At 54.3% G+C, this 19,760-nt stretch overlaps 2 protein-coding genes across 2 annotated transcripts; both read left to right on the forward strand.

Annotated features, from left to right (window-relative positions):
- The first annotated feature begins 210 nt into the window (after positions 1-210).
- LOC136570846 (serine/threonine-protein kinase PAK 3-like) lies at positions 211-9,590 on the forward strand. Its single transcript, XM_066571252.1, has 14 exons — positions 211-221; positions 2,628-2,815; positions 3,770-3,807; positions 4,247-4,373; positions 4,433-4,444; positions 5,339-5,473; positions 6,155-6,218; positions 6,850-6,898; positions 7,209-7,321; positions 7,581-7,698; positions 8,439-8,538; positions 8,820-9,016; positions 9,113-9,250; positions 9,489-9,590. The coding sequence occupies exons 1-14, from the start codon at positions 211-213 to the stop codon at positions 9,588-9,590; spliced, it is 1,392 nt and encodes a 463-aa protein (XP_066427349.1).
- A 759-nt stretch (positions 9,591-10,349) lies between these two features.
- Positions 10,350-19,736, forward strand: LOC136570847 (serine/threonine-protein kinase PAK 3-like). The gene is made up of 14 exons (XM_066571253.1): positions 10,350-10,360; positions 12,766-12,953; positions 13,908-13,945; positions 14,385-14,511; positions 14,571-14,582; positions 15,477-15,611; positions 16,293-16,356; positions 16,988-17,036; positions 17,347-17,459; positions 17,719-17,836; positions 18,585-18,684; positions 18,966-19,162; positions 19,259-19,396; positions 19,635-19,736. Exons 1-14 carry the CDS (start codon positions 10,350-10,352, stop codon positions 19,734-19,736), a joined length of 1,392 nt encoding a protein of 463 aa, XP_066427350.1.
- Positions 19,737-19,760: the final 24 nt, after the last annotated feature.

The raw sequence follows: 19,760 nt of genomic DNA on the forward strand, positions 1-19,760 counted from the left end.
TGAAGATGGAGAAGTAGCGAGGGGATACTTTGTTTCAGGCCGAGTGAGAATAAAAGTCTAAAATATCCAGAGTGTTGTAAGACTCCCTTCCTTGCCAGGCTGTAGCTAAGTGGACGGTCCCCTTCAGAGGCCCAAAGAACATAGTGAGGTAAGCAGCTTTGCTTGCCTGAAGCGTGGAATGCCCGCGGGAAGCTGCCAGACTTGCGGGTAATGAACGCCAGGTAATGAGCTCACATTCAGGACAACACCAGGAGGCAGATGTGCACTCCTTTCTGGGCCTCTTGTCGTGAAGATGTCAGGGTGATCAGCAGGAATGACCATTTTGTTCCCAGCCTCCTCTCACTATGTCACCTATGGGATGGAATGGCATTCTCATAGCGGCATCTGGCCCTTCCTCCCTGCTTCTCTTTTCCCCCCTTTTCAGCCCAGAGCCCCAGGGACCATCTGGGCCAGCCTGATCCCCCACGGCTGTGTGCAACCACCAGGGCCTCCTGCACAGCCCCATTCCCACTCTGCTGCCTCCTTGGCCTTTTCCCACATCTGGGCCAGCCTGCTCTTGCCAGCTGTTGGGCACACACACACAGCATACTGCACCTGTCAGGGAGCAATTTGATGCAGGAGCCCCTGCTAAGCACGGCTCAGCAGCCCGGCACTTTTCCCACCGAGCTGTGGCTCCATTTGGACTCCATCTGCTGGGATACCCTCTGTGAGGGACCGCTCAGGGACTGGATGCTCCTTGACTGGTGCCCACAGGCCTGATTTCCACGCCTCCCCATTCCTCCTAGCCCTAAGGCTGCCTCAGCCTTCTAAACACAACTTTTCTTACTCTAATGCCTTTCTGTGCTTTACTTCATACTCTAAGCAGGAGTACACAGTTTTGATTGTCTTTAATCTAGAATTAAGAACAATAAGTTGGAAGTGCTGCTAGAGTTTGTCATTTTAAACTTGAAGCAACTGCAAAAAGTAGAGAGGCTTTCGGTGCAGCTTTTCAGTTAATTTGAAGTCTCCTTCCTCTTCACTCAGTTTCAGCATATCTGTTGATTTTCCTCTGCTGTCATCTTTTAAGCTTCATCACTTGTCTATGGATCTGTAAAAAAACCCTGTCAACCCAGGGCAAATTTACTAGCCTTTGTATTTTTCCTCCTCTGGAAAAGCTGAGGCTCCTGTGATCTTCTCCTGTGATCTAGACTTGGATTCCCATCTTGGCTCTGCCTAAGAGCAGAACAAATGGAATTTCTTACCTGCTAGTAAGATCTGCTAGCAAAGGTCACAGTTAGAGCTAAGCATAAGGCTTCTCTCCCTCCGCCGAATACACATCGTTGTGTCTAGGCCTGGCGATGTCCAGGAGCACCTGGAAGCTACTGCCAAGGACAAAAGTCTCACTCTTGCTCGTTTTGACACGGAGTTTTTGGTAGGATTTTGATCTACGTCTACAGTCATCTACAGGAACTGGATTTTTTAGATACAAAGTGCCTTCAAGCAACATTTCTAAGCATAGTGGGCAAGGAAGTCCAGATACTAATGAGTTGTGGTTGGTTTTAACTCTGTGGAACATCTGGCACAATATCCCACAACGTGTTATTTTTGACTCTTTCAGGCGTTTAAAACTCAGGCTTATTCTTGTCAACACTTTTCTTTCCTCCCTTCAGAAATCTGCATGCCCAGGTACTCAATTCTTTCCCAGTTTGTTGACAAGCTACCTGTCAGACAATACTTGTCTCTTGATCCAGAGATGGGGAACTGTCACCATTAGGCCGGACGTGACATACACACGTGATCAGGGTCCAAGAAGAAAAAAGTTTTCTTTATTCTGCGTGTTCTCCAGCTTCTACACTCTTAACAAAGCGTGATCTTAAGTCACTGACTACACCACAAGAACTTCTTATATCCATTGGTGCAAAGCAATTAACGTCAATAGAATTGGCAAAAGTTTTACAGAAATTTATAAGGCAAGTATACACATCTACTTAGGCACTAGTCTAGCTTACGAAAATTTCATCTCTCTTTACTAATCGGTTTCCATGCTGACGGCCTTGTCTTCTTCCTTGCTATGGATACACTCAAAACCCATCAATTGGGATGTCTTCTATGAACTCAGCTTTGCTTGCAGGCCAGCTGTCAAGCCCCTCCATAGGTCAGCACGCACCCGCGTGCTCGAGAAGTGACTGCAGCCTAAAATACTCCTGGAACTTTATTATCTTTGCTTCTTTTTCCCCCTAAATGTCATTGAAGAAGTGAGACTTTTCAGAACCAGCTCCCATGCCACCTAGAAGAAGCAGACTTTTGCTTTCAGTCAAAGCTTTTGGGACCAAAAGGCGCGTTTGCTTGGATTCCTTGGATGCCGCTTGGGTTGGCCCATTTTCTGAGTTCCCCTGGGACGCCTTGAGCACTGCCTTATGGACTGGGAGGACATTTTCTGCTGCTTTATGAGTGAGGAGAACTTCCCAGGCTTTTCTTTCGCATCAGCTGTACAGAAGGTTGCCTTGCTGGGCACAAGGAAGCCATAGAACAGCTGCTATTGTGAGGTCAGGGGAGCGGTGCCACGTCACAGTGCTGTCAGCACAGCGTTGCCCCGGTGCACGCAAGGCCTGCTTGTCCAGAGCGGCTCTTCTGCTCGCTCCCTGCAGGAGGATCCTTGTGCTCAAGGAGTTCTCAGCAGACGGCCTGCACCCCGAGAGGAGTCTGGGCTTTGCCTTGGCTGGCATTCAGTGTGCAAACCCGCACAGCGCTGCCAAAATGATCGGGCAGGTCTGTGCCGCGGTTTGCACGGTCTTTTCTGTTGTCTATTCTGGCTACTACCTGACCCAGCTGACTCGTAAGTAAAGGTTTCTCCTGGGGCTGGCATCACCCGGCTTTTGCTTCACTCTGCTCTTTATGCCGCAGCAGTGACCGAGTTTATTTGGGAACACAATGGCCATGAAGATGCCACCGCTTTGGTCAATGTCCTGCCAGCAGCATCAGCTAAAAAGGGGGCATCTGTGTACTGGGGGGCGGGTGCAGAGTATTTGCCCCGCAACCTGCAGCGGTTGCCTTCCCTCCCCGAGAGAGTGCGCGGCACTGGAGCCTGTCATTTCCTCCTCTTGCTGCTTCAAGCAAGACAAGCTGCTAATTGCAGACTCGGAGGGGAGATGCTCAGAAGTACTGCTAGCAACTCGGTGGCTCTCTCCAGGAGCGAAGGAAAGCACCTTTCGCTCCCAATTCTGCCCCTTAGAGGCCTTGGCTGCGTGGCTTGATCCTTTGATGGTGTGCCAAGACTGCGATTCCCTTGGCGATGCAGCACAAAGTCCAGTGCAGGGAGGGTTTGCTGCTGAGCCCAGCAGCTGTTCCTGGGCTGCTTCAGCAGGGAGCTGCCACAGGGAAAGGGTCCTTTGTGGAAGCTTTGCTGAGCTACCATCTTCAGCCAAGGCATGGGAATTAGGGCATGCCATTTAAAAGAATCTACATCTAAAAAGAAAAAGAAAGAGAAGAAAGAGAAGAGGAAAATGCTGCTTGAGCTGTTGGGCACAAGGGAAGCTGAGAGTGTTGAAGAGCAAGGGGCATTTCCAGCAGCGTCTTTCTATTTCTCTCTTGGCAAAAGAGGCCCAAATGTAGACAGAGCCTACTCTAGCGTCCTTGTTGTTCTCTTGCCTGCTGTGGGAAAGAGCTGTTGCTCCGGGAGGCATGTTGGGAAAGGGAAATGCTCTGTGTTGGGACTGCCTTGTGCTGCGGGAGTGGCCAGCACAGGCACTTTTCTAAGGGCCTCTGGTTCCTTTTCCCTTGCTGGCTGCAGGTCACCTGACACGCGGATGGAGGCAAGCCTGGCCTTTGGTGAGTGGCAAAGGAAGCTGTGACGTTGCTGGCGTGTGACAATGGGGCGGCAATTCTGCCAGCTTGGCCTCTTGCAGTCCAGTGTGGAGTGCCAGCGTGGGAGGCTGAAAGAAAGGCCAAGTGCCCCGTGGCATCAGCAGTAGCAAAGGGAGCACTGGCTGTTTGCTGATTTTGCAGGGAAGAGCCTTTCAAGAGATGAAAGGCAAATGGGACAGCTCCAAGGCATCTTGCTGCTTCTAGGCAGCAGGGAAGCTCAAATGCACAGCAAGATGGGAGTAGCACCTCATTCAGCCAACTTCCTGGGCTTTTCATGACTCAGAGTCCCACTTGTATCAAAGTCTTCCATTTCCCCTTCTTCTGGGTCCTTTCCCAGCTCAACAGAAAGCAGCTCCTGAGGGATCGCCTTTTGCCCATCTCTCTCACTTCTGACTGTCTGCAGGCCTCAACAGCAGGGTCAGCAGCTCCTCTGGCTGCCTCTGGCATTGAGGAAGAGGCTGAAGAGGAGCAAAGGAGCATCAAGCCTCCAGCTGCTTTCCCTGCACAGCCTGAACTTGCAGAGCCGGTGAGTGGCAGCTGAGCATGGCACTGCCTTTGGTGCAGGGCCAGGCTTCCAGTTTTGGAGCAGCCCTTGTTGCTCGTGGCTGAAGATGCTGGGCGGCTGTGTGCCTGCCGTGACCTAGTGCTGCTTCAGGCAAGCCAGCGAGCCCTGGCCAATGGGTTCTGAAGTTTGGCATTTAAGCTGGGATGCTGAGAGGGCCTGAGAATGTCTCTCGGCATCAGACAGGAGGCAGCATTCAATGATTCTCAGTGTAGGAGTCAGCCCCGTGTGCCCATTGTCAGTGCAGGCTGCCTGTGGTCAGCGGACGGAGCGGCCCAAAGACGCAGTTGCCGGCCTTGCAGGGGACCTGGCAGACACTGGCCCCTGGAGGGGACCTGCCCTCTCCATGGACTAATTAGCTTCAGGCTGTGCTTCACTTCCAGCCGGTCAGAGCAGCCTTTGGAGAGGAGAATCCTTGGCTGCCCTACATTGTGAAGGGCGGGTGGGTCTGGGCAGGGCAGGAAGGCGTCTCCGAAGGGCCGCTCCCTAAAGGCTGCCATGGAGAGGGGCAATCTGTGAAACAGATCAGAGAAGGGCAATGCTGCGGGCTTCTGAGCAGACCACTGCATGCCAGTTGCGGGCTGATTTCATTGCCCAGGGAAAGACAGGAGGAGGAAAGCAAGAAGGCCCTGGGGCCCTGCTCTGATGTCTTTCTGGATCTTGGCAGCCCCATCGATCCCTTGTTGCCAATGTCTTGCAGAAAAGCTGAAAACATGGAGCATGGAGGTGGCCCTGAGGGGCTGGATCCAAGTAGCCTTTGGGCTTTTGCCAAGTTGCCTTTGAGAAGGGGACATGGGAAACGCCCCAGCTGGAGAGGCCTGGGGGTGGCTGACAGCACCTTCCCAAGGCCTTGCTTTGGCCGTGCACTGGGCGGGGCATGTGTGCCAGGCACCCTTCTGACGGGCAATCCTTTCTGGTCCCAGCTCAACACAGGCTCTGCAATTCAACCTGGTGCCGCTGGACCAGCGTGGGCTGCAGCAGCCAGCTCGCCCCCCGCTGCTGGCACTTCCTGCAGCAGCGCAGCCCAGCAGCCCGAGAAGAGGCAGGAGCAGGGCCGGAAGACACTGAGTGAGTCGGGTGCATTTCTTGTCTGCCAGAGCAGTGTGTTGTGTGCGTGTCTGGGGGTAGGCTGTGCCAGAAGTTGCCCCTCGGTCTCAGAGGCGCTTAGGCCTCTCGGCAGAAGCTGTTGTTGTGCTTTGAGGCAGCGCGGCAGCGCTCAGGGACTTCCTGCTGCCTGTGAGGGCGGCTGGGCCTGGCTTGGCTCGGCCTGGGCTGCCTTGTGTGCCAAAGACAAAAGCAGAGATTGTTTCTGCTTGAGCAGAAGGCTGGCACCTAGCAAGTGCCTAGGCCCCAGGGAGCTCTCTGGCCCCAGCTGTTTTCGGGCTCCCGTTCTTGCACCTCCTCTGGCTCAGACACTTTGTGGCCCTGGCAGTGGACCTGCCAGTGATGGTGGGTGTGACTGCAGAGGCTGCAAAGGCCCTTGGTGACCTCTTAGGGCCCTCTTCTTAAGGTCTCATCATTTTGGCTTATGGCATGGGATGCTGCGCTTGAAAGAAATAAAGGCCTTCTGGGAAAGGCCACCTGATGAAAGGTGGAGAAGATGGCCCTCCCACTTGCTGGTCTCAGCAGCTGGAAGCCAGGGGACCGCAAAGGGCCCAGAGCTGCTGGCAGCGGGGCTGCCTTTGGGAGGGTGTGGGGAGCGGCGTCTCTGTGTGCGAGCGAGCGCCCTGCGCTGCTTTTGTCTTTCAGGGAGCATTGTGAGTCCGGGCCAGCCAATGAGCAAATACACGGCATTTGAAGAACTGGGACGAGGGTAAGCGTGGTGTCGGCTCCTTTTACAAAAGTGTGGGCCAGGTCTTTGGCTGGTGCAATATCAAGCGTGAAGTCAGGCAAGCTCCAATCATGGTCAGGCTCTGGCTTTACCTCCTGTCGCCTGCCTGGACTGCTGGGTCAGAGCAATGCGAAGGCCTCATCAAAGACACGTTGATGCTGGCATTGTCTTGCTTGCAGCAAGGAGGAGCAGGAGCTGGGAAGCCCTCTGCCCCTGCCGCTTTCTGGCCTGAAAGAGCACCTTGCCACTCAAGAAATGTCAGATTCTCAAGGACAGTCTTCTGACTCTAATTGTTCTCACTCTTTTGACACACACATACATGCATGCCCACACAAGGAGGAGAGTTCCCCTTAGGTTTGGAAATGACCTGGCTGGGCGTGTGCCTTGGAGATTTCCAGCAGCCCTTGGTCTTCATGCTGCACCTTAGTGTTCCCTTGGACAGGCTGCCCCGCAGGGCAGAGGGCTCACGGGCCGACGTGCTGCTGGCCGAAGAGACGCCGCAGCCAGGCGTTTTCTAAGGAAGGCGTGCAGGCAGCCTGGGGAGATCTGCTGCCTAGGCTTGATTTCAGTGCCAAGGGATAAAGGGCTCTTTCTGCTGCTTTTGTCTTTCCAGGGGCTTTGGAGCTGTTTATAAAGCCCTTGACACCAGCAGCGGACAACAGGTAAAGTGCCAACAGCCCCATGCCATTTTGCAGCTCCGGAGCGCTTTCCCCGCTGCTGTGAGCCCTGCCTGGAGGTTTGGGTGGCAGCTCCATGTCTGCAGCAGAGGCTGTTCCTCTGAAGTACACTCTAGGCTCAGGAGGCAGAATGCATTTGGGATGGCCTTTGGTGCTTCTGCTAAGCTCTGCTGTCGAGTGACAAGGCACTTTGGCCCAGCCCGCTGCCTCATTGCAGCAGCACTCGCTCCGTGCTGCTTGTGATCTCGAGCAGGGGGCGTCTTCTCAAGGTAAACGGTGGCCAATGTCATTTCAGGTGGCAATCAAGATCATGTCGCTTGAGGAGGAGATGTCCGAGGAGCTGGCTGCCAATGAAATCCTGGCCATGAGGGACAACAGGAGTCCCAATATCGTTACCTACTTAGACAGGTTGGCCTATTCTCATGTCAATGTAGCTTTAGCTAGTGCAAGCCCGAAGAGACGATGCCCTTTGGTCCCTGGCAGAGAAGGGAGCTGGTGGTGATTTCTCTGCTGGTCTCCAGAGCGTGGGAGGAGTTGGAGCTGGTGATCATGAATCTCTTGTGGCACACGTAGCTTGGAGAGCAGTTGCAAAAACCTGGCTCGGGCGCCTGGCTGACTGAGGCTGTGCCCATTGCTGTCTCTCCATGCCGTGGTTTTCTTCTTTCAGCTACCTGGTGGATGCGGAGCTCTGGCTGGCCATGGAGTTCATGGACGGCGGCACCTTGTTTGATGTGCTCAGCGCGGTGTACCCGGAGGAAGGACAGATAGGCGCTGTCTGTCGGGAGGTGAGGGATCCCGCTTGTGCTTCCCCAAGCCTGCCCAGGATGCTGCTTGCCAGCTGGAGGTTAAGGACAGCTGGGATTTCTTGCTCTCACCTTTCTTTTGCTGCTGCTGCTGCTGCCTTGACCACACACAGGAGAAGAGCGAGCATGGGAAGTGAACTGTCTGCCGCTGTGCCCGCACTCCTCAGGCTCTGTTCTTGCACTCTTCCATCCTGTGTGTCCTCTGGCGCTGGTGCTGGCTCACTCGCTTGGTTTCACTTGCTTCCTCTTCTCAGCTTTGCCTGGGAATGTTTGCCTGGAGCCTGTCTGTCTGTCCTATATTCCTTGCCATGCAGGTGGCAGAATTTCAAGCTAAGGGCAAAGAGCCGTCCTCAGCTGCAAAGGATAGCATTGCAGCCCGCATGGCGACGGATTCTGGAACAGCTCTTAGGTGCTGCTTCCTCCTCTGCTGCCACTAGGCTTCCCCAAAAATATTTGCCGTGCCGCCTCCCAGCAAAAGGTGACGCGCTTCCTACCCAAGGCCGGCGGAACTTTTGGGAGCTTGGATGCCTTTGCTTGGAAATCGAGAAAAAACTTCCAAGAGTGTTGAAGCAGCAAGCTCTTCTTCGTGACAGCACCATGATGCTGCGCCCTCGCTCACAATTCCCTGAGAAAGCCGTCAGTCCCGTCGAGCTCTTTCCTTTCTGGTGGGATGAAATCCGATCCTGTACGTTAACTTTCCCTCCCTCCTTTTTCTCTCTCAGTGCCTGCAAGGACTGCATTTCCTTCATTCCCGCCAAGTCATCCACAGAGACATCAAAAGCAACAACGTCCTTGTGGGCATGGATGGATCTGTCAAGTTGGGTGGGTATCCCTGCTGGGCTGCAGCATTTCCAGCACCTGCCGTGCGCTTGCATTTCGGTGACTGCCACTGGGGCAGAAGCGCCGCTTGGCCAGTGCGTGAATGGTGAGGGTGTTGTGGATGTGGCCGATGCATTATTTGCCTGGCTCCAGGCACGTGGAAGGAGAGCTCAGCTGCTTTTTCAGCTAGATTCAGCAAGGCCTGGTCAGGCTTGGAGTGGGCAATGGTTTTGGCCGCTTTGCCAGTGGGAGCTGGCTTTGACAGGCTTTGTTTTTGGCCTCAGGTGACTTTGGCCTCTGTGCTCAGCTCAGCCCTGAGCGCAGCAAGCGCAGCTCCAGCGTCGGCACTCCCAGCTGGATGGCGCCGGAGGTGGTGAGAGGAGAAGCCTACGGCCCCAAAGTGGACATCTGGTCCCTGGGCATCATGGGGCTGGAAATGGTGGAAGGGGAAGCTCCTTACGAGCGGGAAGCCCGTCTCAGGGTAAGGTGCAGCTTAGCAAGAGGGCTCTGTGTGGAGAGAGCTGCTGTGGCTAGCAAAGGAGCAGGTGCAGTGTCCTCTTGCATCCGTGTGCTGTAGGTTTTTGAACTGATAGAAAGGAACGGGCCCCCAAAACTGCAGAACCCCAGGCACCACTCGGCTCTCCTGCGCGACTTCCTCCGCTGCTGCCTGCAGGCTGACGAGGACAGGCGCTGGTCTGCCCAGGAGCTCCTGCAGGTAAGAAAAAGCAAAGGGGCAAAAAGCCCTGGCAGCTGAGGACACCTGCTTGAAGGCATGAGGAGGAGTGTGGGCCACGTGGCGCAGGCAGCTCCCAGCACAGCAAGGCGCAGGGGGACATGCTGCCCTCGGTGCTCTTTGTGTGTCTTCCTGGTAGCCAGGGAATCCTGCTTGAGCCCGTGAGGATGGGATTCTGGAAAGTAAGAGTTCCTTTCTTTGTTCTTTTTCCTCTGGGCAGCATCCCTTTGTCACCTCAGGCGATCCTGCCTCCAGCCTGGCTGCTCTGATCATCTCAGCCAAGCAAGTGCAGGAAGACTGGAGAGGAGACACCTGCGCCTGAGGAGGCCCTTATGCTCCGCCAGCCCAGAGGAGGGAAAAGGGGATGTGTCATCTTTAGGCAGAGCTCCAGCCATCCCCTGAGTATTAAGAGGAGCTGTGCCATAGATAGGAAATGTGATTTTTTTTCGTATTTGCTCAGTTTAGGTGTTTGGTTAGGTTAGGTAAGGTAAGGTTAGGTTAGGTTAGGTTAGGTTAGGGTAGGTTAGGTTAGGTTAGGTTTGGTTAGGTTTGGTTAGGTGTGTGCTAGGTTCAATTTAAAGCTGAGTTGTTTTTTCTTTCTCCAAGAGATGAAAGTTTAAAAGAACTAGGATATATAGGGATCACCATTTAAGGGCTATGGAACGTAGATATCTTAGATAATAGAGGATTGTTTAGCTTAGAATAGAGTGTTGTTAATTTAGGCAAGCTCTGAGGTATCTTTGAAGTAGAAATGAAAGAATTGTCATAATAAGAATTAAGCTGTGAGAGGAAAAGCTGCGCTGCAGCCGAACTGGAGCCTGCAGGCGCTCCAAGCTGTCAGCCTGAACAGGCCACCTGCAGGACAGAAGGATGAAGATGGAGAAGTAGCGAGGGGATACTTTGTTTCAGGCCGAGTGAGAATAAAAGTCTAAAATATCCAGAGTGTTGTAAGACTCCCTTCCTTGCCAGGCTGTAGCTAAGTGGACGGTCCCCTTCAGAGGCCCAAAGAACATAGTGAGGTAAGCAGCTTTGCTTGCCTGAAGCGTGGAATGCCCGCGGGAAGCTGCCAGACTTGCGGGTAATGAACGCCAGGTAATGAGCTCACATTCAGGACAACACCAGGAGGCAGATGTGCACTCCTTTCTGGGCCTCTTGTCGTGAAGATGTCAGGGTGATCAGCAGGAATGACCATTTTGTTCCCAGCCTCCTCTCACTATGTCACCTATGGGATGGAATGGCATTCTCATAGCGGCATCTGGCCCTTCCTCCCTGCTTCTCTTTTCCCCCCTTTTCAGCCCAGAGCCCCAGGGACCATCTGGGCCAGCCTGATCCCCCACGGCTGTGTGCAACCACCAGGCCTCCTGCACAGCCCCATTCCCACTCTGCTGCCTCCTTGGCCTTTTCCCACATCTGGGCCAGCCTGCTCTTGCCAGCTGTTGGGCACACACACACAGCATACCGCACCTGTCAGGGAGCAATTTGATGCAGGAGCCCCTGCTAAGCACGGCTCAGCAGCCCGGCACTTTTCCCACCGAGCTGTGGCTCCATTTGGACTCCATCTGCTGGGATACCCTCTGTGAGGGACCGCTCAGGGACTGGATGCTCCTTGACTGGTGCCCACAGGCCTGATTTCCACGCCTCCCCATTCCTCCTAGCCCTAAGGCTGCCTCAGCCTTCTAAACACAACTTTTCTTACTCTAATGCCTTTCTGTGCTTTACTTCATACTCTAAGCAGGAGTACACAGTTTTGATTGTCTTTAATCTAGAATTAAGAACAATAAGTTGGAAGTGCTGCTAGAGTTTGTCATTTTAAACTTGAAGCAACTGCAAAAAGTAGAGAGGCTTTCGGTGCAGCTTTTCAGTTAATTTGAAGTCTCCTTCCTCTTCACTCAGTTTCAGCATATCTGTTGATTTTCCTCTGCTGTCATCTTTTAAGCTTCATCACTTGTCTATGGATCTGTAAAAAAACCCTGTCAACCCAGGGCAAATTTACTAGCCTTTGTATTTTTCCTCCTCTGGAAAAGCTGAGGCTCCTGTGATCTTCTCCTGTGATCTAGACTTGGATTCCCATCTTGGCTCTGCCTAAGAGCAGAACAAATGGAATTTCTTACCTGCTAGTAAGATCTGCTAGCAAAGGTCACAGTTAGAGCTAAGCATAAGGCTTCTCTCCCTCCGCCGAATACACATCGTTGTGTCTAGGCCTGGCGATGTCCAGGAGCACCTGGAAGCTACTGCCAAGGACAAAAGTCTCACTCTTGCTCGTTTTGACACGGAGTTTTTGGTAGGATTTTGATCTACGTCTACAGTCATCTACAGGAACTGGATTTTTTAGATACAAAGTGCCTTCAAGCAACATTTCTAAGCATAGTGGGCAAGGAAGTCCAGATACTAATGAGTTGTGGTTGGTTTTAACTCTGTGGAACATCTGGCACAATATCCCACAACGTGTTATTTTTGACTCTTTCAGGCGTTTAAAACTCAGGCTTATTCTTGTCAACACTTTTCTTTCCTCCCTTCAGAAATCTGCATGCCCAGGTACTCAATTCTTTCCCAGTTTGTTGACAAGCTACCTGTCAGACAATACTTGTCTCTTGATCCAGAGATGGGGAACTGTCACCATTAGGCCGGACGTGACATACACACGTGATCAGGGTCCAAGAAGAAAAAAGTTTTCTTTATTCTGCGTGTTCTCCAGCTTCTACACTCTTAACAAAGCGTGATCTTAAGTCACTGACTACACCACAAGAACTTCTTATATCCATTGGTGCAAAGCAATTAACGTCAATAGAATTGGCAAAAGTTTTACAGAAATTTATAAGGCAAGTATACACATCTACTTAGGCACTAGTCTAGCTTACGAAAATTTCATCTCTCTTTACTAATCGGTTTCCATGCTGACGGCCTTGTCTTCTTCCTTGCTATGGATACACTCAAAACCCATCAATTGGGATGTCTTCTATGAACTCAGCTTTGCTTGCAGGCCAGCTGTCAAGCCCCTCCATAGGTCAGCACGCACCCGCGTGCTCGAGAAGTGACTGCAGCCTAAAATACTCCTGGAACTTTATTATCTTTGCTTCTTTTTCCCCCTAAATGTCATTGAAGAAGTGAGACTTTTCAGAACCAGCTCCCATGCCACCTAGAAGAAGCAGACTTTTGCTTTCAGTCAAAGCTTTTGGGACCAAAAGGCGCGTTTGCTTGGATTCCTTGGATGCCGCTTGGGTTGGCCCATTTTCTGAGTTCCCCTGGGACGCCTTGAGCACTGCCTTATGGACTGGGAGGACATTTTCTGCTGCTTTATGAGTGAGGAGAACTTCCCAGGCTTTTCTTTCGCATCAGCTGTACAGAAGGTTGCCTTGCTGGGCACAAGGAAGCCATAGAACAGCTGCTATTGTGAGGTCAGGGGAGCGGTGCCACGTCACAGTGCTGTCAGCACAGCGTTGCCCCGGTGCACGCAAGGCCTGCTTGTCCAGAGCGGCTCTTCTGCTCGCTCCCTGCAGGAGGATCCTTGTGCTCAAGGAGTTCTCAGCAGACGGCCTGCACCCCGAGAGGAGTCTGGGCTTTGCCTTGGCTGGCATTCAGTGTGCAAACCCGCACAGCGCTGCCAAAATGATCGGGCAGGTCTGTGCCGCGGTTTGCACGGTCTTTTCTGTTGTCTATTCTGGCTACTACCTGACCCAGCTGACTCGTAAGTAAAGGTTTCTCCTGGGGCTGGCATCACCCGGCTTTTGCTTCACTCTGCTCTTTATGCCGCAGCAGTGACCGAGTTTATTTGGGAACACAATGGCCATGAAGATGCCACCGCTTTGGTCAATGTCCTGCCAGCAGCATCAGCTAAAAAGGGGGCATCTGTGTACTGGGGGGCGGGTGCAGAGTATTTGCCCCGCAACCTGCAGCGGTTGCCTTCCCTCCCCGAGAGAGTGCGCGGCACTGGAGCCTGTCATTTCCTCCTCTTGCTGCTTCAAGCAAGACAAGCTGCTAATTGCAGACTCGGAGGGGAGATGCTCAGAAGTACTGCTAGCAACTCGGTGGCTCTCTCCAGGAGCGAAGGAAAGCACCTTTCGCTCCCAATTCTGCCCCTTAGAGGCCTTGGCTGCGTGACTTGACCCTTTGATGGTGTGCCAAGACTGCGATTCCCTTGGCGATGCAGCACAAAGTCCAGTGCAGGGAGGGTTTGCTGCTGAGCCCAGCAGCTGTTCCTGGGCTGCTTCAGCAGGGAGCTGCCACAGGGAAGGGGCCCTTTGTGGAAGCTTTGCTGAGCTACCATCTTCAGCCAAGGCATGGGAATTAGGGCATGCCATTTAAAAGAATCTACATCTAAAAAGAAAAAGAAAGAGAAGAAAGAGAAGAGGAAAATGCTGCTTGAGCTGTTGGGCACAAGGGAAGCTGAGAGTGTTGAAGAGCAAGGGGCATTTCCAGCAGCGTCTTTCTATTTCTCTCTTGGCAAAAGAGGCCCAAATGTAGACAGAGCCTACTCTAGCGTCCTTGTTGTTCTCTTGCCTGCTGTGGGAAAGAGCTGTTGCTCCGGGAGGCATGTTGGGAAAGGGAAATGCTCTGTGTTGGGACTGCCTTGTGCTGCGGGAGTGGCCAGCACAGGCACTTTTCTAAGGGCCTCTGGTTCCTTTTCCCTTGCTGGCTGCAGGTCACCTGACACGCGGATGGAGGCAAGCCTGGCCTTTGGTGAGTGGCAAAGGAAGCTGTGACGTTGCTGGCGTGTGACAATGGGGCGGCAATTCTGCCAGCTTGGCCTCTTGCAGTCCAGTGTGGAGTGCCAGCGTGGGAGGCTGAAAGAAAGGCCAAGTGCCCCGTGGCATCAGCAGTAGCAAAGGGAGCACTGGCTGTTTGCTGATTTTGCAGGGAAGAGCCTTTCAAGAGATGAAAGGCAAATGGGACAGCTCCAAGGCATCTTGCTGCTTCTAGGCAGCAGGGAAGCTCAAATGCACAGCAAGATGGGAGTAGCACCTCATTCAGCCAACTTCCTGGGCTTTTCATGACTCAGAGTCCCACTTGTATCAAAGTCTTCCATTTCCCCTTCTTCTGGGTCCTTTCCCAGCTCAACAGAAAGCAGCTCCTGAGGGATCGCCTTTTGCCCATCTCTCTCACTTCTGACTGTCTGCAGGCCTCAACAGCAGGGTCAGCAGCTCCTCTGGCTGCCTCTGGCATTGAGGAAGAGGCTGAAGAGGAGCAAAGGAGCATCAAGCCTCCAGCTGCTTTCCCTGCACAGCCTGAACTTGCAGAGCCGGTGAGTGGCAGCTGAGCATGGCACTGCCTTTGGTGCAGGGCCAGGCTTCCAGTTTTGGAGCAGCCCTTGTTGCTCGTGGCTGAAGATGCTGGGCGGCTGTGTGCCTGCCGTGACCTAGTGCTGCTTCAGGCAAGCCAGCGAGCCCTGGCCAATGGGTTCTGAAGTTTGGCATTTAAGCTGGGATGCTGAGAGGGCCTGAGAATGTCTCTCGGCATCAGACAGGAGGCAGCATTCAATGATTCTCAGTGTAGGAGTCAGCCCCGTGTGCCCATTGTCAGTGCAGGCTGCCTGTGGTCAGCGGACGGAGCGGCCCAAAGACGCAGTTGCCGGCCTTGCAGGGGACCTGGCAGACACTGGCCCCTGGAGGGGACCTGCCCTCTCCATGGACTAATTAGCTTCAGGCTGTGCTTCACTTCCAGCCGGTCAGAGCAGCCTTTGGAGAGGAGAATCCTTGGCTGCCCTACATTGTGAAGGGCGGGTGGGTCTGGGCAGGGCAGGAAGGCGTCTCCGAAGGGCCGCTCCCTAAAGGCTGCCATGGAGAGGGGCAATCTGTGAAACAGATCAGAGAAGGGCAATGCTGCGGGCTTCTGAGCAGACCACTGCATGCCAGTTGCGGGCTGATTTCATTGCCCAGGGAAAGACAGGAGGAGGAAAGCAAGAAGGCCCTGGGGCCCTGCTCTGATGTCTTTCTGGATCTTGGCAGCCCCATCGATCCCTTGTTGCCAATGTCTTGCAGAAAAGCTGAAAACATGGAGCATGGAGGTGGCCCTGAGGGGCTGGATCCAAGTAGCCTTTGGGCTTTTGCCAAGTTGCCTTTGAGAAGGGGACATGGGAAACGCCCCAGCTGGAGAGGCCTGGGGGTGGCTGACAGCACCTTCCCAAGGCCTTGCTTTGGCCGTGCACTGGGCGGGGCATGTGTGCCAGGCACCCTTCTGACGGGCAATCCTTTCTGGTCCCAGCTCAACACAGGCTCTGCAATTCAACCTGGTGCCGCTGGACCAGCGTGGGCTGCAGCAGCCAGCTCGCCCCCCGCTGCTGGCACTTCCTGCAGCAGCGCAGCCCAGCAGCCCGAGAAGAGGCAGGAGCAGGGCCGGAAGACACTGAGTGAGTCGGGTGCATTTCTTGTCTGCCAGAGCAGTGTGTTGTGTGCGTGTCTGGGGGTAGGCTGTGCCAGAAGTTGCCCCTCGGTCTCAGAGGCGCTTAGGCCTCTCGGCAGAAGCTGTTGTTGTGCTTTGAGGCAGCGCGGCAGCGCTCAGGGACTTCCTGCTGCCTGTGAGGGCGGCTGGGCCTGGCTTGGCTCGGCCTGGGCTGCCTTGTGTGCCAAAGACAAAAGCAGAGATTGTTTCTGCTTGAGCAGAAGGCTGGCACCTAGCAAGTGCCTAGGCCCCAGGGAGCTCTCTGGCCCCAGCTGTTTTCGGGCTCCCGTTCTTGCACCTCCTCTGGCTCAGACACTTTGTGGCCCTGGCAGTGGACCTGCCAGTGATGGTGGGTGTGACTGCAGAGGCTGCAAAGGCCCTTGGTGACCTCTTAGGGCCCTCTTCTTAAGGTCTCATCATTTTGGCTTATGGCATGGGATGCTGCGCTTGAAAGAAATAAAGGCCTTCTGGGAAAGGCCACCTGATGAAAGGTGGAGAAGATGGCCCTCCCACTTGCTGGTCTCAGCAGCTGGAAGCCAGGGGACCGCAAAGGGCCCAGAGCTGCTGGCAGCGGGGCTGCCTTTGGGAGGGTGTGGGGAGCGGCGTCTCTGTGTGCGAGCGAGCGCCCTGCGCTGCTTTTGTCTTTCAGGGAGCATTGTGAGTCCGGGCCAGCCAATGAGCAAATACACGGCATTTGAAGAACTGGGACGAGGGTAAGCGTGGTGTCGGCTCCTTTTACAAAAGTGTGGGCCAGGTCTTTGGCTGGTGCAATATCAAGCGTGAAGTCAGGCAAGCTCCAATCACGGTCAGGCTCTGGCTTTACCTCCTGTCGCCTGCCTGGACTGCTGGGTCAGAGCAATGCGAAGGCCTCATCAAAGACAAGTTGATGCTGGCATTGTCTTGCTTGCAGCAAGGAGGAGCAGGAGCTGGGAAGCCCTCTGCCCCTGCCGCTTTCTGGCCTGAAAGAGCACCTTGCCACTCAAGAAATGTCAGATTCTCAAGGACAGTCTTCTGACTCTAATTGTTCTCACTCTTTTGACACACACATACATGCATGCCCACACAAGGAGGAGAGTTCCCCTTAGGTTTGGAAATGACCTGGCTGGGCGTGTGCCTTGGAGATTTCCAGCAGCCCTTGGTCTTCATGCTGCACCTTAGTGTTCCCTTGGACAGGCTGCCCCGCAGGGCAGAGGGCTCACGGGCCGACGTGCTGCTGGCCGAAGAGACGCCGCAGCCAGGTGTTTTCTAAGGAAGGCGTGCAGGCAGCCTGGGGAGATCTGCTGCCTAGGCTTGATTTCAGTGCCAAGGGATAAAGGGCTCTTTCTGCTGCTTTTGTCTTTCCAGGGGCTTTGGAGCTGTTTATAAAGCCCTTGACACCAGCAGCGGACAACAGGTAAAGTGCCAACAGCCCCATGCCATTTTGCAGCTCCGGAGCGCTTTCCCCGCTGCTGTGAGCCCTGCCTGGAGGTTTGGGTGGCAGCTCCATGTCTGCAGCAGAGGCTGTTCCTCTGAAGTACACTCTAGGCTCAGGAGGCAGAATGCATTTGGGATGGCCTTTGGTGCTTCTGCTAAGCTCTGCTGTCGAGTGACAAGGCACTTTGGCCCAGCCCGCTGCCTCATTGCAGCAGCACTCACTCCGTGCTGCTTGTGATCTCGAGCAGGGGGCGTCTTCTCAAGGTAAACGGTGGCCAATGTCATTTCAGGTGGCAATCAAGATCATGTCGCTTGAGGAGGAGATGTCCGAGGAGCTGGCTGCCAATGAAATCCTGGCCATGAGGGACAACAGGAGTCCCAATATCGTTACCTACTTAGACAGGTTGGCCTATTCTCATGTCAATGTAGCTTTAGCTAGTGCAAGCCCGAAGAGACGATGCCCTTTGGTCCCTGGCAGAGAAGGGAGCTGGTGGTGATTTCTCTGCTGGTCTCCAGAGCGTGGGAGGAGTTGGAGCTGGTGATCATGAATCTCTTGTGGCACACGTAGCTTGGAGAGCAGTTGCAAAAACCTGGCTCGGGCCCCTGGCTGACTGAGGCTGTGCCCATTGCTGTCTCTCCATGCCGTGGTTTTCTTCTTTCAGCTACCTGGTGGATGCGGAGCTCTGGCTGGCCATGGAGTTCATGGACGGCGGCACCTTGTTTGATGTGCTCAGCGCGGTGTACCCGGAGGAAGGACAGATAGGCGCTGTCTGTCGGGAGGTGAGGGATCCCGCTTGTGCTTCCCCAAGCCTGCCCAGGATGCTGCTTGCCAGCTGGAGGTTAAGGACAGCTGGGATTTCTTGCTCTCACCTTTCTTTTGCTGCTGCTGCTGCTGCTGCTCTTCTCACCACACACATAGGAGAAGAGCGAGCATGGGAAGTGAACTGCCTGCCGCTGTGCCCGCACTCCTCAGGCTCTGTTCTTGCACTCTTCCATCCTGTGTGTCCTCTGGCGCTGGTGCTGGCTCACTCGCTTGGTTTCACTTGCTTCCTCTTCTCAGCTTTGCCTGGGAATGTTTGCCTGGAGCCTGTCTGTCTGTCCTATATTCCTTGCCATGCAGGTGGCAGAATTTCAAGCTAAGGGCAAAGAGCCGTCCTCAGCTGCAAAGGATAGCATTGCAGCCCGCATGGCGACGGATTCTGGAACAGCTCTTAGGTGCTGCTTCCTCCTCTGCTGCCACTAGGCTTCCCCAAAAATATTTGCCGTGCCGCCTCCCAGCAAAAGGTGACGCGCTTCCTACCCAAGGCCGGCGGAACTTTTGGGAGCTTGGATGCCTTTGCTTGGAAATCGAGAAAAAACTTCCAAGAGTGTTGAAGCAGCAAGCTCTTCTTCGTGACAGCACCATGATGCTGCGCCCTCGCTCACAATTCCCTGAGAAAGCCGTCAGTCCCGTCGAGCTCTTTCCTTTCTGGTGGGATGAAATCCGATCCTGTACGTTAACTTTCCCTCCCTCCTTTTTCTCTCTCAGTGCCTGCAAGGACTGCATTTCCTTCATTCCCGCCAAGTCATCCACAGAGACATCAAAAGCAACAACGTCCTTGTGGGCATGGATGGATCTGTCAAGTTGGGTGGGTATCCCTGCTGGGCTGCAGCATTTCCAGCACCTGCCGTGCGCTTGCATTTCGGTGACTGCCACTGGGGCAGAAGCGCCGCTTGGCCAGTGCGTGAATGGTGAGGGTGTTGTGGATGTGGCCGATGCATTATTTGCCTGGCTCCAGGCACGTGGAAGGAGAGCTCAGCTGCTTTTTCAGCTAGATTCAGCAAGGCCTGGTCAGGCTTGGAGTGGGCAATGGTTTTGGCCGCTTTGCCAGTGGGAGCTGGCTTTGACAGGCTTTGTTTTTGGCCTCAGGTGACTTTGGCCTCTGTGCTCAGCTCAGCCCTGAGCGCAGCAAGCGCAGCTCCAGCGTCGGCACTCCCAGCTGGATGGCGCCGGAGGTGGTGAGAGGAGAAGCCTACGGCCCCAAAGTGGACATCTGGTCCCTGGGCATCATGGGGCTGGAAATGGTGGAAGGGGAAGCTCCTTACGAGCGGGAAGCCCGTCTCAGGGTAAGGTGCAGCTTAGCAAGAGGGCTCTGTGTGGAGAGAGCTGCTGTGGCTAGCAAAGGAGCAGGTGCAGTGTCCTCTTGCATCCGTGTGCTGTAGGTTTTTGAACTGATAGAAAGGAACGGGCCCCCAAAACTGCAGAACCCCAGGCACCACTCGGCTCTCCTGCGCGACTTCCTCCGCTGCTGCCTGCAGGCTGACGAGGACAGGCGCTGGTCTGCCCAGGAGCTCCTGCAGGTAAGAAAAAGCAAAGGGGCAAAAAGCCCTGGCAGCTGAGGACACCTGCTTGAAGGCATGAGGAGGAGTGTGGGCCACGTGGCGCAGGCAGCTCCCAGCACAGCAAGGCGCAGGGGGACATGCTGCCCTCGGTGCTCTTTGTGTGTCTTCCTGGTAGCCAGGGAATCCTGCTTGAGCCCGTGAGGATGGGATCCTGGAAAGTAAGAGTTCCTTTCTTTGTTCTTTTTCCTCTGGGCAGCATCCCTTTGTCACCTCAGGCGATCCTGCCTCCAGCCTGGCTGCTCTGATCATCTCAGCCAAGCAAGTGCAGGAAGACTGGAGAGGAGACACCTGCGCCTGAGGAGGCCCTTATGCTCCGCCAGCC

This window comes from Molothrus aeneus, unplaced genomic scaffold (genome assembly GCF_037042795.1).
Source record: "Molothrus aeneus isolate 106 unplaced genomic scaffold, BPBGC_Maene_1.0 scaffold_40, whole genome shotgun sequence".
NCBI lineage: Eukaryota > Metazoa > Chordata > Aves > Passeriformes > Icteridae > Molothrus > Molothrus aeneus.